This window comes from Callionymus lyra, chromosome 10, assembly GCF_982586985.1.
Source record: "Callionymus lyra chromosome 10, fCalLyr1.hap1.1, whole genome shotgun sequence".
In the NCBI taxonomy this organism is placed as follows: Eukaryota; Metazoa; Chordata; class Actinopteri; order Syngnathiformes; family Callionymidae; genus Callionymus; species Callionymus lyra.
Genome location: NC_141827.1, coordinates 10,762,508 through 10,776,707, shown reverse-complemented (window position 1 = coordinate 10,776,707; position 14,200 = coordinate 10,762,508). Strand labels below are relative to the sequence as shown.

The window sequence follows — 14,200 nt, the reverse complement described above, 5'->3', positions numbered from 1 at the left end:
AACAAATGTAAAAACTCTAAAAACGAATGTATGAACTCTGAATATTTTGAATTGAGTAATTCATATTTATCTTTGCTCATCTAGGCCGCATTAAATGTCCCCTTGTTGGTCTAATAAAATGAGTATCTTATACTTGAAAAATCTTACTAGAAAAAAGGATTCTATGTAAGATATTTTCAATGATAAAAAAAAGTATTTATTTCCTCTTTAAGTCAATGTATAAATAGATATTATTAATGCCAAATTCCAGAAGTTGTTGTTAAATATTACCCATTTAAAAGTGAATTATGTGAAAATTATTCTTATTCTTAAATAATTCCTAATATTCTTTATTTTATTCCACGTTCTTACAGTATTTGTTTTACAGAAAACACTTTAATTCAATGTTTGTTTTAATTCACACCATCATATATTGAAACAAATAAAATATTTGCTTAAATACTATTCTAAAACAAGAGAAATATGTTATTACATGACAACCATGGTGGGGAGCTGAGTAGTGAACACCTCTCTGGTCAGAAAAACCACAGCCCTGTGGCTTCTTGGACAATGGAATGAGGGGTTCCTCACCCGACTGGTTAAAAAATAAATTGAAAAAACCCCTCAGTGAATGTCTCTCAGGAAAAATCCAGGCAATCTCTTCTGGGTTTTTTTTTTATCTTTACAGTCATGTGATTGTCTCTGCGTGGTTCCATGTGCTTGAATTGATCATCCATTACATTCAGAGTTCATGGGAAAGTTACCATCAACAAATGTGTCAAAACATTCACAGTGAAGCTGCTGAACATGTGTGTTGTAGAAAGTTTATGACTTACTTTTACCGGGAAATGATTAAAATATGAATTTTACCTGCTGCTTCACATTGATATGTTTCTGTCTGTATGGTAATGATAATTTACTTTAGTCATGGACTTTAAATCTATTTCAATCACAAGTTTTAATCCCTGAGACCAAAAATACACAAAGCTTTTTTCTTTTTTTCATGCTGGAATGGGGCGGGAGCAACTTCTTCAAAATTATTTTTTTTCAAAATATAACAGACACTTACATGTAGATAAGGCCACTTTAACCTCCACCATGAACCACTTTCAAAAGATAGCTCTGTATTTTCAGTGCCGCGTGACAACGTTGTGTGCCATCATCTATAAGCAGGAACTGTAATCTTACAAATCTCTCATGACCCTTCCTGTTTCTATGTTCGTGACATTCATGATCTTCCTCCTCGACACGATGTTCTAAAAAAAGGTCTCATACTGATCCGTCCTTATAATGATATGCAGGTTAAATATAAAATACTGGTAATGAATGTCTGCATGTGGATCAGTGATTGACTACGATGAGGAGATTTAGTTTCATTGGACCAGAAATTCAGAACTAGTCAGGAATCATATTCTACAAATACAAGCTAATATAATAGAAGTGATGTTTGCTGAAATATATATTTTTGATTTCCATTAAGTCTAGTTTGGTTTTACCCACTTATTTCTGCTCCTCCTCCATACTTTTATAATTCACAGAACAGATGATTTGTGTTGTTTTATTGGTGTAATATTAATGCTGCATTACACTGACTTCATCAGTGTCCTGTAATTATTAATGTGTGACATGTATTCTTGTGTTAATCGTTTTAAATCATATAACTCATATTCATGTTTCTAAGAATTTTATGCTTATGTTATTAACCTTTTTATTAATCTATAATTGTATATTGTCACAGCTGTGTATTTCCAAAGTCATGATAAAGTCATACTGTTCTGAAGTATTCTTGAAATTCAAGAGTCAAATATCTTTCAATGAATAACTAAAAATGTTATTATTATTGTTATTTCATTGACTTTAGTCTGCTTGTGTTGAAAATCTCCTGTATTACATATGAAATCTGAACCCCATTAAATAATTGGGGTTACATTGATTTTAAAGATATGATAACTTTGTTTAAAACATTATTTAAATAAAATAATACAATTTCTGACGACTAGGGTAAACATCTTACACAAAGACACACCGGAACCACCACCAAACAAAATCTAGTTTTTTTTATTAAAACATTCTTTATTCCGTGAAAAGAGGGTTTGACGTGACAAACAGTTGGGGGAATGTTATCAAATATCTGTGCGGCACAACAATTCATTTAGTCTAAGCTTTCTGTTGATATTTTTCTCCAGTATTCTGATAAACCCGTTGAAGATCGTCTATGAGTTCAACGTGTCTCACATAGGAAATCCCTAAAGGACTGACTCTGGTCTGTAGCCGTCGACTTCTGGGATCATGCTGTTCACCGCTGCCCTCCAGATCACCTTCCTCCGGCTGCCGATCCTCCCACCTGCTGAGCTGGATCACTTATTAGTCTTCCCAACATCTGCTGTTAACAGTTTCTAAGCTCTCTGCCTCCCTCCATCTGTCGTTATCTGGCTCCTTGAACTGTCCATTTACTTCTCCTCATCCTGTCAGAAGACTATTTCCCCAAGACTGAAATGATACATTCAGTTGATTGTTTTCATTCTCTTCCATAGGATGTAAAATACCTTTTTTTTTAAGAGTTACCCTTCGTGGACAATGGTGCTATTCAGCTAGCTGGACCCTTTAGAGGTCTGTGACATCATCATCTGACCATTCAGGTTGATACGTCCCCGCCGAGTACCCCGAGTTGACTCTCTGCTTGTCAATAGAGCCGGCACTGAAAGTGTTATCGGTGGCATTACTCAGGGATCGCTCGGTCACGAAATGGTCCAGAGACGCAGCGATGGATTCTGTATCAACTGTCCAGCCGTATCCTGTGAAGGCTTGAGACGGATTTCCTGTCTCGCGCCCGGTGGGATCTAGTTCTAATGTGCGGCTCCAGGGCAGAGGAGGGGAAGTGAAGAGTCCCCCAGGAATGAGGTGTCTGGGACTCAGGGCGCTGTCGATGCTTCGTTGCAGGTTGACAGGGGAAGGCGGTTTCATTTCAAACTCTATGAGAGAAAGAATACATTCACGCTCGCTGAGATTCGGCCACAAACAGGTATGTTCGGCGTCGCGACCGCTGACTTGGCTGGATTTGTAATCTGATGGTTGAATATCATAGGGAGACATGATGTTGTCACTGTCTCCTGGTGTCGATTGTTTGAACTTGGCAAAGTTATTTGGGATGAGAGCTTTCCAGGTATCTTTGGATTTCTTAAAAGCCATCCCTCGAAGGACCGACAGGATTCTGTTCCTCGGGATCTCCTTCTTCACACCTCCCCGACCATCTTTCTCGTTCTTTGTCTTCTTAGGACAGCTGATGGGTGACCAGAAGATCCAGGATCCCAAAATGAGCAGAGAGAACCCCCAGGATATTTCCAGCATTCTCGCCCAAAATTGGCAAAGCCACCAACTCCAACCGAAGCGCCTCCAGTTACCCAACAGACCATGAAACCACAGGAGGCTGAATATCTGAAGGCAGCAGCAGATGATCCCAAAGAACGAGCAAACGACAGTCACTTGTTTAGCTCTTCTTACGATCCTGTGAGCTTGAATCCTCTGTGGACTGGAAGCCCTGCGCTGCCCGGTCATGTACGTGAGAGATTTAGCCAGAAATCCAACGCAGAACAGGAGACTCCAGCAGAACGATACACCTTGTAGGACAAGAGGGAGCTCGGGGAAGCTAACCGGAGGATACACGTCTGCGACGACCATCAGACTGGTGTGCGAGATGGCCAGCAGTCCCATCACACTCGGGTGCATCAGCTTCGTCGGGAAGGGAAACAGCTTTAACCCTCGGAGCGTGATCAGCGGGAGGGAAATCTGCGTCCACATGAGAAGCTGCATGGGGATGTTATGCAACGCCGCCAGGGTGACGTGAGACAAGACCTGACGGGTGCCGTAAGGATCGAGCAGGAGGATGGCGGCGCGCAGAGAACCGCTCACGATCAGCAGGGTGTTCGGCAGGATGAGGTCGCCGTGAAGGGGCGAGGGTAGGGTGAACGCGCCGAACAGCCCGAAGACCGCCAAGACCACCATTAATATGAAGAGACCGGCCGATCCGAAAACATGCAGTTGCCACGCCAACGCCAGGGTCCGCCTCATGTCGCTCCAGAGAAGATTGACGTCGTTTAGGTTGTTTGGAATAACACAAGGTTTGAGACCGAAGAAGCAAGGGCTTCCTGATCCAGCCTTGTCTGCCGTTGATGAAACGACATACGTGTCAACTGGGATGTCATCTAAAGAGAAGAAAAAAAACATATTTAAGAAAATTACACATATATGTTATACCAAAAGTGGACAGTAAGCTCTGTAGACCAGAGGTCACCAACCTTTTTATAATATCTACTACAAGGACATGTATTGACCCTAAAGACTACCGTCAGTTCCATTCTCACTTCAGAAGCAACATCAGTTTCAACCGGTTTGGAAACGAAAAATCACCGTATCTTTAGAATGTGGATAACATTCATGCTCTCTTTAAATGTTCCCAGAGGCCCCGAAAACAAATGTGTTCAAGGTATCCCTTGTGGTAACCAAAAACATAAACTTTCCGGTATACATTTTTGGGTATATCAATTCTGTTTAAAATATATATTTTCTAATGTACTTTGAAGGTAAATCTTCATTTTAAGAGACTCAGCTTTAAAAGACAGGATGGTTGATTTAAATTCAAAAGTTCAACCATGTTTCTTCAGGCTCTCCCCTGTAAGCCACGCCCCCCGTAACTTATCATGGCTCATTCACTGCCCGAGACAAACATCTTAAATTTAACGTTAAGAAAATGTAATTCACTGACCTGTAAGGAGGGGCTCATTCATGACGCTGGAGTGTTTCAACTGTTCCCCACTTTGACTGTGACCTCCTTCTATTAAAGCCCCAATAAGATCTCCTGTGATGACATCATCTGCGGTTTGAATTTGACTTGTGGCTGAAGTCAGATTTATTTCTCCTAAATGAGTAGCTTTTGATCTCCTGATAGGACTTGTGAGTCTGCCTTGCAGCCTTTGCGGTGTCTGGTATTTCGCAACGTCAGCATTTTGTCCACTTCCCTCCACAGAGATGCCGGAACTATCACCGAAGGAGGCAACTTGACGGGAAGAGATGGATTGTGTCGGATCGTTTGTCCGTCCACAGCTCCCGAGAGACCAGAGCGACAGTGAGAGCATTAGGAGGAAACATGACGAGGAGTCCATTTTCACAACGAATCTGAAATGAAAACAGAAAAATGTAAATGAGGCCTTTAAAATACGTTTTTAATTTTTAGTTTATGAATATTACGACTTAACCATGTTCACGCTATGTACTCCATTTACTATCAGAGAAGAATAGTAGCTTCTTTAATTGCCATTGGAAGAAAAACATTGGCTGAAAAAAAGAATATTGAATGTAACTGTTTTGTAATGCAAAAAAAAGTTTGAGAAACATGTATTTGATGTCTTCAGTCTTTTATATCAACTTTTGTTTTCTATTCCAATATTATAATCAATATCTTTTTAATCAATCAGCCAATATATTTGTCTTTTAAAGCCAAAAAAAGCTGACTCTGTTAACCCCATAAATAGAATCGAGCGTGCTATGAAGCATTTGAGTTACCTTTATATTTCTTAACAACTTTATATTATATACGGGTATAAAACAATGCTATTAGTATGAAAATAAAATGAAATACCTTGAATATCTGCTGCTGCTTCCCATCACTCTCTTGAGTCTGTTGTCCTTTGTGTCCGAGCTCTTATACCGACTGTGCATGGCATGACGCAGAGGTTTCTAACAAGTTGCAAACCCAAATACATCCTCAGCCAACAAGTCTTAAAGCTGGCGTCTTATTCCTGATGCACCGGCTGCTTGGTTGGCCGTCCGCCATCATGGCACGGTCCTGGATGATCGTGCAGGAGCGAAGTACAGGAGCGGAGCTGTTCGAAATAGTAAGTCAAGAAAGTACAGCAAGAAAATTACCTCAGTTCAAACTGTGAAAAAAGTAACTACAACGGTTCTCACGAGTCTGCAGTTTTGGGTCATCGCTCTGCAACAGTTGTTCGTGCAAATCCCTCGCAAATGGATTACATTAAGATTCTTACAGGAGAAAAGTCACATTGAGTGGTTTACCTGACAAGTATAATCAAGACTCGCTAGCCTATGGGAACGTTGTTTTGTAAATACGATTAAAACAACTATAAACGAACGTTTGTTGTGGTTTATTTTATCAGTCCATCTGATATTTATTTTTTCTCCTGCCACTGTTGAGATATGAAAAACATTTAAATACAAATATCATGAAGTTATTGTCATCCAAAATAAACATGTATGAATAGGAAAAGACATATACGTTTAATATAAGTGCCCCACTTAAACTCTTGGAACAATCACACAAGAAAAATAAAATTACAGATCACAGAAATGTCTTCACGAATGTGCTTAAGTTTTGTTTAGTGCTATAATAGGTTTGACATATTACAGTAATATATTACAGATATTGATAGTTGTATGCAATTCCATCTGGTTTTGACTCCTTTTATGACTCATTTATATGGTATAAAGTAGACATTACCTCCCTCCACTGTTGTGACGTGACAACTCATTATATAAAAATATTATGTTGTTATTTTCTCGTTTGGACTATTTTTTTTCATGTCTAAACAAGAAGGATCTGTCTCGCCTACAGTTAATACAAAACTCTGCAGCAAGAATTCTGACTCGCTCTAGTAGAAGAACTCACATTTCCCTGATCCTTAAAACTCTTCACTGGCTGCCAGTTTCATTCAGGATCAATTTTAAAATTCTGGTTCTTACTTTCAGATCTATTCATGGTCAGACTCCTCCTTACATCAGTGATCTGATCCAGCCTTACACCCCAGCTCTGGCTCTGAGGTCTGTGGATCAGAATCTACTGATGGTTCCACGCACACGGTTCAGGGGAAATGTGAGTTCTACTACTTGAGCTGCTCAGTAAATAGTAAGTAAGTAAGTAAGTCATTTTTATTTATATAGTGCTGTTCCAGACCAGGGTCACAAAGCGCTTAAACAATCAGAACAATATTCAATAAAGTAAATACTTTAAAGGTCAAGATAAAACTGATAACATAACAGGAGTTCCAGAAAATCAAGGAAAAGCCTGAACAAATAAAAATGTCTAAAGTTGTTTCTTGAAGGAGTCAGTAGATCATCAAGCGCAAAGAGAGAGGAAGATTGTTCCAAAGCTTAGGAGCAACAGCCTGAAAAGATTTCTCTCCTCTGTATTAATGTGTTTTGTTGATGTTGTTGTACATTCTAATCATTTATTGGATAAAAAAAAATCATCAGTAGACAACTAGACAACTTTACAATTGTGTAATTGCCCCATATATTATAATCCTATGAACAATCACACGATAAAATCAAAATCAAAATTATAGGGCTTTTTTTTTTTATCAAGAGCTTATCCGAACTCGATATCAGCAAAGGCAGCTCTGCTCAGTCTGAATTAAAAAAAAAATTGGTAAACCCTCTTGCAGTTTTGTCAGGTTTAACTCTTCATGGTCCAGAGGCCAGTAGCGACAGATGGCGCGCACAGCACATCTCGGCTGGTCCACCTTAAGAGCGGCGAGAGGCAGTTTGTTGTGGGGCGAGCAGGGGAGGCTCTGGCGGGCACATGCCGGGCTCTTTAAGGATGACTGGGGAGTTCCTCTGCGTTAAAGGCGCAAGTCTTTGGACAGGATCCCCTCCGCTGTGGACCACCAAGACAGTCCTAGACACACGCACAGTGGAAATCCATCACGGGAGACATGTTTTGATGGCGATTGCAATAGAATTACTTGTAATATAAATATAAATAAATATGATTCGTTTTTACGTTTATTCTTCTCCATACACTTGTATATATATCATGTTTTAAACATTATTAAACTAGATACGTATTTGTTATTTCCACACAAAACATGTATTTATTAAAACGCGAAAAAAGATTTTTAAATCTTAAATAATGTATATTTATTATTATATTTCGACAAAAAAAAGGTTATCAGCTGATGTGTCGCCTCGTCTGAGGCCTTCACTTCCGTCATTTCAATAAAAATATTAATAATATAAAAACCCTCTCCAGTGCGCGTGTACATGTGTAATAACACATTACATGCTGTAAACACGAGCACCACCGTCGGAGGTTAAATCGGTGCTTTTTGTCGCCGGTGAGCAGCTTGTTTCTCCCCGGACAGGCTGGAGCTCCGGCTGGAACAAACACACGTCAGAGACCTCGCCTTCTCGCTGCACTTAATTTTATTGCAAACTAATCGGAGCATTGTTAGCGGGGGTTTTTTTTTTTACAGCGACTCCATGCTCTGAGGTGGATCTCTTGGCGTGCTGGTGGCGGCTGCTGCGGGACGATTATCGGCTTTTTTACTTTTAAACACCCGTGCCTTGGCGGAAAGGAGAGGATTTCATTTCATTTAAGGTAGCATGGTGGGATCCGCCGACGCCGAGCTAACATGCTAACCGTAGCATGTTTTGCCTATTGACTTTCTGTCTTTGTTCTTTATAAACACACGTTTACGACTGTTTTGACCCCGGCGAACCGTCTGTTATAGAATACACGTCAACATATATAGTATTATAGCGTATAGTCAATAAAAATGGTATTTATTTGTGAATGTATCTTGTGGTGTCTCGCTAGCATAGCGATGCTAGGTAGCTAACATGCTAGCTTAGCCGATGTGGTGCACTGTCACTTTAGTTCCTTCTCGCTTCACACTAACCGCACCTCCAGACTCATCCACGCGTCTTTAAGCAGCACATAGTAAACGTATATCTGAAGAAAATCGAGCTACTTCTTAAAATGTAACCATGCAGAGTTTACTTTGTCTCGCGGTCATCGCAGTTAAACGCCCCCCTGTTTTTATTGAAACGTAAATAAACACTCGTAGTGAGGCATCAGGGAGATGCTAAGACACACGAGGGTTCATCTCAACTGTCCTGTGCGTTCACTTCCTTTTTAGCCTGGGTTTAAAGTTCAGGACGTGGAGTTTGAAACGTGTTTTTTTTTGTCCTGTGATGCAGTGACCATGAATGAGCAGGAGGGTGGTGTGGTGTCCTTCGACGACTATGTGAGGCAGAAGGCCCGCTCTGTGCCCCAGCACCGCATGAAGGAGTTCCTGGACTCTCTGGCGAAGGGTCAAGAGGTTCTGCAGGAGTTCAGCCAGCAAGGAGGCGCAGCGACCACCACGACCATGGTCTACCAGCAGCAGCAGGAGGGCAACTGCATCTACACTGACAGCACAGAGGTCGCTGGGTCTCTTCTGGAGCTGGCCTGTCCTGTAAGAGTCTACCTTTGTGTTTTTGATGTCTTTCCATGTTGATTTATGTTTACCTCTCCCCAGGTTCAGGTGACCACATCTGAGGTTTCCCCCCAAATCCCAGTACACCAAGGGTCTAAACAACTTCAAGTGCAGGTTTGTCATTTTCAACATATCATTTTATTTGCAATGTACTATATTTAGTGAGCGCCAGTACATCTGTCTATTTGTCTGGCGCTATACATAGATTATCATATATTGTGGATGTTTTATAGATTCTTCATATTGTAGTGAATATGAAAACACTGTAGATGACGTGAAATAAATACATTAACGTTGAAAACTTCTTGGTTAAATAGATTCCAATATAGACAATTTGTTGAGAAACTGTTGTGTCTTTACAATGTATTGCGCTGAATTAATTAGCAATTGCATGTTGGATTTTATCCTTTTTCATTCTGTAATGCCACAACAGTATGTTGTGTTTACAAAGCTGGCAATACAAGTTTCTGATATTCGTTGGTGATAATCATTCATTTTTGGTTGTAGATTGTTTTCAATTTCTGGATAAAAAAGTGAAGCGTTAACATTGAACTCATTTTTTTTCTTTCTTTGGTTGTACTTTTTTAATCTTGAAAGTGGTATAAGAAGGTACTCATCTATACTTGGTATTATAAACTTAACAATTTTGAGTTTGAGAGTGTAATTCTCCCACTAAACAAATGAGAGAAAAAAAAGTTATAAATCACAGAAACGGCTTCAAACATTCATCGTGTAAGTTCATAATGACATGTGTGATTTTTAACAAAATTCTCCTTAAATGTTATTTGTATTACATTTCAGATAATGATAGGATATATTGTTGTTGATATTCTGGAGATATCAGAAGAAACTAAGTTTAAAGAGACGTACATCTTTCGAGCAGCTGTGATGGCGTGTCTATGAATTTGATTTATACACATCTCTCATGCCGTGTGTATGACTGTAGGCAGGTAATGTATAATGTCTCTTAACACATTCCATCGCTTCAGGTCCAGATTCAGGAGCAGCAGGTTCTTCAACAAGATCTGCAGGGAATTACAACAGCCCAGCTAACAGAGGAGCAGCAGCAGCAGGTTTTGAGAGTTATTTTTTAATGTCCTCCACTTGTATTTGGATCCAATGTGTTTCATAGCAAAGGTTTCTCTTCAGATCCAGGCGCAGCTTGTCGCGGCAGTTGCGGGAGGAGAGCAGATTCAGTTAACAGGCGCACATCAAATCCAGCAGATTCAACTTCCTGATGGTCAACACATTCAGCTTGAAGCTGGCCAACAGATCCAGCTACCGGACGGCCAACAGATCCAGCTGCACGACGGTCAACAGATCCAACTGCACGACGGTCAACAGATCCAGCTACACGACGGCCAACAGATTCAGTTACATGATGGACAGCAGATTCAACTCCACGATGGACAACAGATCCAGCTGCACGATGGTCAACAGATCCAGCTGCAGGGCGGACAACAGATTCAACTCCAAGGTGGCCAGCAGATCCAGCTACAGGGCGGACAACAGATTCAACTTCAGAGTGGCCAACATATTCAACTGCACGATGGTCAGCAGATTCAACTACCTGACGGTCAACATATTCAACTCCAAGGAGGGCAACAAATCCGGATCCAAACCATAGAGACCATGTCTCCTCCCTTACAGCAGGACTCCAACGCTGACAGAAGGTGTGGCACAGTCTCTGCAGTTCTCCAGCCTGCCAAGAAGCGTAAGGTGGATGGACCCATCGCAGTGTCCTACACTGTTCCCCAGGGTCAGCAGGTAGCCACAGTTCTGGCCATTCCTCAGGGACAGCAGCAGAGTTACGTGTCTCTGCGACCAGACCTCCTCACTGTCGACAGTGCTCAGTTGTACAGCACTACTGGAACAATTACAGGCCCCACCGGTGAGACCTGGACAATTCCCGTTTACTCCTCGCCACAGCAGCAGGGTGTGACTCACATCACCATACCACAGGAAACGTATAGCACAGTGCAACTAGCCACTACGAACGGTAAAACGAAAACAACCTCGAATTCCTCATCGAAGTCCTCTATCGAGCAGAGTGGCACACACGAGGAAATAGTACAGACGCTGTTTCCAGCCCAGTTCATGAATGGAAATATTCACATCCCCGTGGCGGTGCAGACGGTGGGAGGGACCTACAACACCACGCAGTCGGTCCAAATATGGGACCCAAATCAACAACAACAAGGAGATGATGGACAACAACAGCAGTTACACATTCAGGTTGGATTTTATGCATCTCCTCGTACATTATAAGAATATTAAAATGTGTTGTGATTGAAAAATGTACACTCGTCTTGGTTAATGAAACATTATATCAACGCTAAAGAATCAAAAGAACAAAAAAAAAATAGAAGCTTATTCCTCACATCATGGTGCCAAGTGTTTTTCATCAACCCTTATTCTCCTTTTATAAACGATCCTCTGCATGGACAGGAGTCAGATGCCAATGGTGGACAAGCTTCAGAAATTTTGGTGCCCATTTGCCTGAAACCAGAGGAGGGTCTGGAGGTGTGGCGTCTTTGGGTGAAGCGGAAAAACACGGAACTAAGCAAGCAGGAAAAAATCAAGTTTGCCCCCATTGGACGTGAGTTAACTTTTAATATTGTTTTCAACACAGACTTGAACTTTATCAAACTCATCCTGTGGTAAATTAAGTGGTGAATAATTGACTCTATAAACCTTTCCTGTCCCCTCGTGCAGGTCGCCAACCTCTTCGTTTTCAGGAGGATCTTGTGTCAAGTGCCGTAGCGGAGCTGAACCTCGGTCTCTCCTTGATGACTCACGAGGCAAGGGGATCGGAACAAGAAAGCTTCACTCCAGATGTTCTATTTTATGTTTTCTTATGCATACAAAAGGTTTGTTTCCCATCAAATGTGACATCGCTGGGTGAGTAAGTCTTTGAAAAACGCTTCTTTGTTTTGTAAAGTATCTCGCTGACAATGGACGAGTGGATGACATCTTCTGTGATCCTTATTACATCCGCTTTTGTGAGTCTCTACACAAAATCCTTGATGGGTGGAAGCCAAGTGTTCACCCGATGGGTAAGAGAGAGAACAACTACTGAGTTCTATTCCCAGGTATACGAGTAGAAAATTGATGAAGCATGATTGTGGTTTCTCTTCCAAGGTTACATCATTCCCAGCCACGTGACAGAAGAGATGCTGTGGGAGTGTAAACAACTTGGTGCACATTCACCAGGAACGTTGCTCACAACTCTTATGTATTTCAACACTAAGTGAGTTGCAGATTTGGATCAATAACCTCAGGTTTCAAACCTAATCAACCTTTGGTTGTTTTTTTGTTGCAGATATTTTCATCTTACAACTCCGGAGGAACACCTGAAAGTTGCGTTTTCTAAAGTCTTAAGACACACAAGGAAGAATCCCAACAACCCTAAGGACAAGGCCACCAGCATCCGCCTCCTGAAAGGAGCTCAAAATGCTGGACAAAAAGGTGTTTAGGATGTTTAATTTTCACTTTTCGGGGCCAGCTAAAGACGTATTTTTGCACAAAATCTACAAAAACCTTTTCCTGCCCAAATTTATTACATAATTTTAAAATATCAGTTTTTATTTTGCTTCACGTGCCATGAAAAATACACAAAATTAGACTAAAATATTGATTTACTTGCATATTATATTCATTTGGTTTCTAATATAAGAGCAAACAAGAAATACTGGCAATTGAACATTTGCCGTATTCTGAAATATATCCTCAAAACAAAAGAAATCCTCGCGATAAAAAGAGGAATGCAAAAAGATGTAAAGTTTTTAAACAAATAACTTTAAAGATCAACTAATGTGAAAACTCTCCTTACTCACATGTTTCAAATGTTGAAGTCTTCCTCTCCTAGATGCAGTAAGCTTCATCATGACCATGTTTTCAACTTATTACTTTATAAAGTTCTCCCCCGTCTGAAATCTCGGCGAACGAGCGGTTACGAGAGTGGCGTCCATTATGACGTAAAAATGGCTTCACTCCTCCTGCAGCAGCGGAGAACGCACTGCTTCTTATTTTATACATGTCTCTTGGAGGTGGAGAATTGCTGGTGTTTTTTTATGCTTCAGGACAAACCTCTATGCTTGACCAATCACAGAAGAGTGGGCGTGGTTATGTTAAACAAGATTTTAGCTTGAAAACAAAGCTTTTTTAAGATGTTTTTTTTACTGTTACATTGATTTTGCTGTGCGATCCTTAAATGTAATGCATCATATTTACTGTCGCATGATCTGATCTACTCTTGCTTGTATTCCAGCTCAAGATGACATGTTTGACGAACAGATAGAAGATCCGGAGAATCCCCTCCGTTGTCCCATCAAACTTTACGACTTCTATCTATTCAAGTGGTGAGTGACGGAGAAGTCTGCAGGTCGTCAAATGTTTGAGTCTCGTCTTCCATCTCAGTCCGCAGAGCGTGAAGGGACGCAGCGACGCCTTCTACATGACCCCGGAGCACGTCGTGGCCCCCAACAGTCCCATGTGGTACTCGCCCCTGCCCCTCACCAGTCAGCAAGTGCAGCAGATGCTGTCCCGCATCATCGTGGTCCGGGAGATCCAGGACATCATAAACTCCGAGCATGTTCTAAAGTGAGCGTCGGGACTAGGATGGAGATCCCTCCAGTGTTGACTATGAGCAGTCGAGAAACTGTTGACCTCAAATACAATAACAATGCGCCTCTTAAGGCGCCGTCGCTCTCACGGGGCCACACGTCGGAGGCGGTTTTTCAATTTGGGTTTCCGGATGGTTCCTCTGTTAAGAAGATTTGTAAGCTTTTGTTTCTGTTCTATTAAGCCTTGCAGAGTTTTTCCACGGCGAGAGTGATTTCAGTGGAGCAAAGATGCCGATTGTCTCGTAAATGACCATGTTAAATGAAATTAGATGATCTTAATGTCATGCCGCTCTCAAATTAAAAACCTATTCCAGTACATTCATC

At 41.1% G+C, this 14,200-nt stretch overlaps 2 protein-coding genes across 2 annotated transcripts; one reads left to right on the top strand and one right to left on the bottom strand.

The window, feature by feature from the left end:
* Positions 1–2,583: 2,583 nt before the first annotated feature.
* LOC148070269 (proline-rich transmembrane protein 3) lies at positions 2,584–5,694 on the bottom strand. Its single transcript, XM_087801035.1, is given in 3 exon segments — positions 2,584–4,169; positions 4,718–5,151; positions 5,615–5,694. Coding segments are annotated over 3 exon segments (2,100 nt in total).
* A 2,406-nt stretch (positions 5,695–8,100) lies between these two features.
* Positions 8,101–14,194, top strand: LOC148070268 (transcriptional regulator QRICH1-like). Its single transcript, XM_087801071.1, has 12 exons — positions 8,101–8,371; positions 8,974–9,230; positions 9,294–9,365; positions 10,241–10,324; positions 10,401–11,486; positions 11,700–11,850; positions 11,967–12,121; positions 12,193–12,307; positions 12,393–12,501; positions 12,574–12,719; positions 13,522–13,612; positions 13,671–14,194. Exons 2-12 carry the CDS (start codon positions 8,979–8,981, stop codon positions 13,855–13,857), a joined length of 2,448 nt encoding a protein of 815 aa, XP_087657197.1. The 5' UTR covers positions 8,101–8,371; positions 8,974–8,978; the 3' UTR covers positions 13,858–14,194.
* Positions 14,195–14,200: the final 6 nt, after the last annotated feature.

Bases quoted from the DNA above. Each gene is read 5' to 3' on its own strand.
- LOC148070268 (XM_087801071.1), top strand. From the start codon at position 8,979: ATGAATGAGCAGGAGGGTGGTGTGGTGTCCTTCGACGACTATGTGAGG. The intron at 12,122-12,192 runs GTTTGTTTCCCA...TGTTTTGTAAAG, and splicing joins TTTTCTTATGCATACAAAAG to TATCTCGCTGACAATGGACG. The intron at 13,613-13,670 runs GTGAGTGACGGA...CTTCCATCTCAG, and splicing joins GACTTCTATCTATTCAAGTG to TCCGCAGAGCGTGAAGGGAC.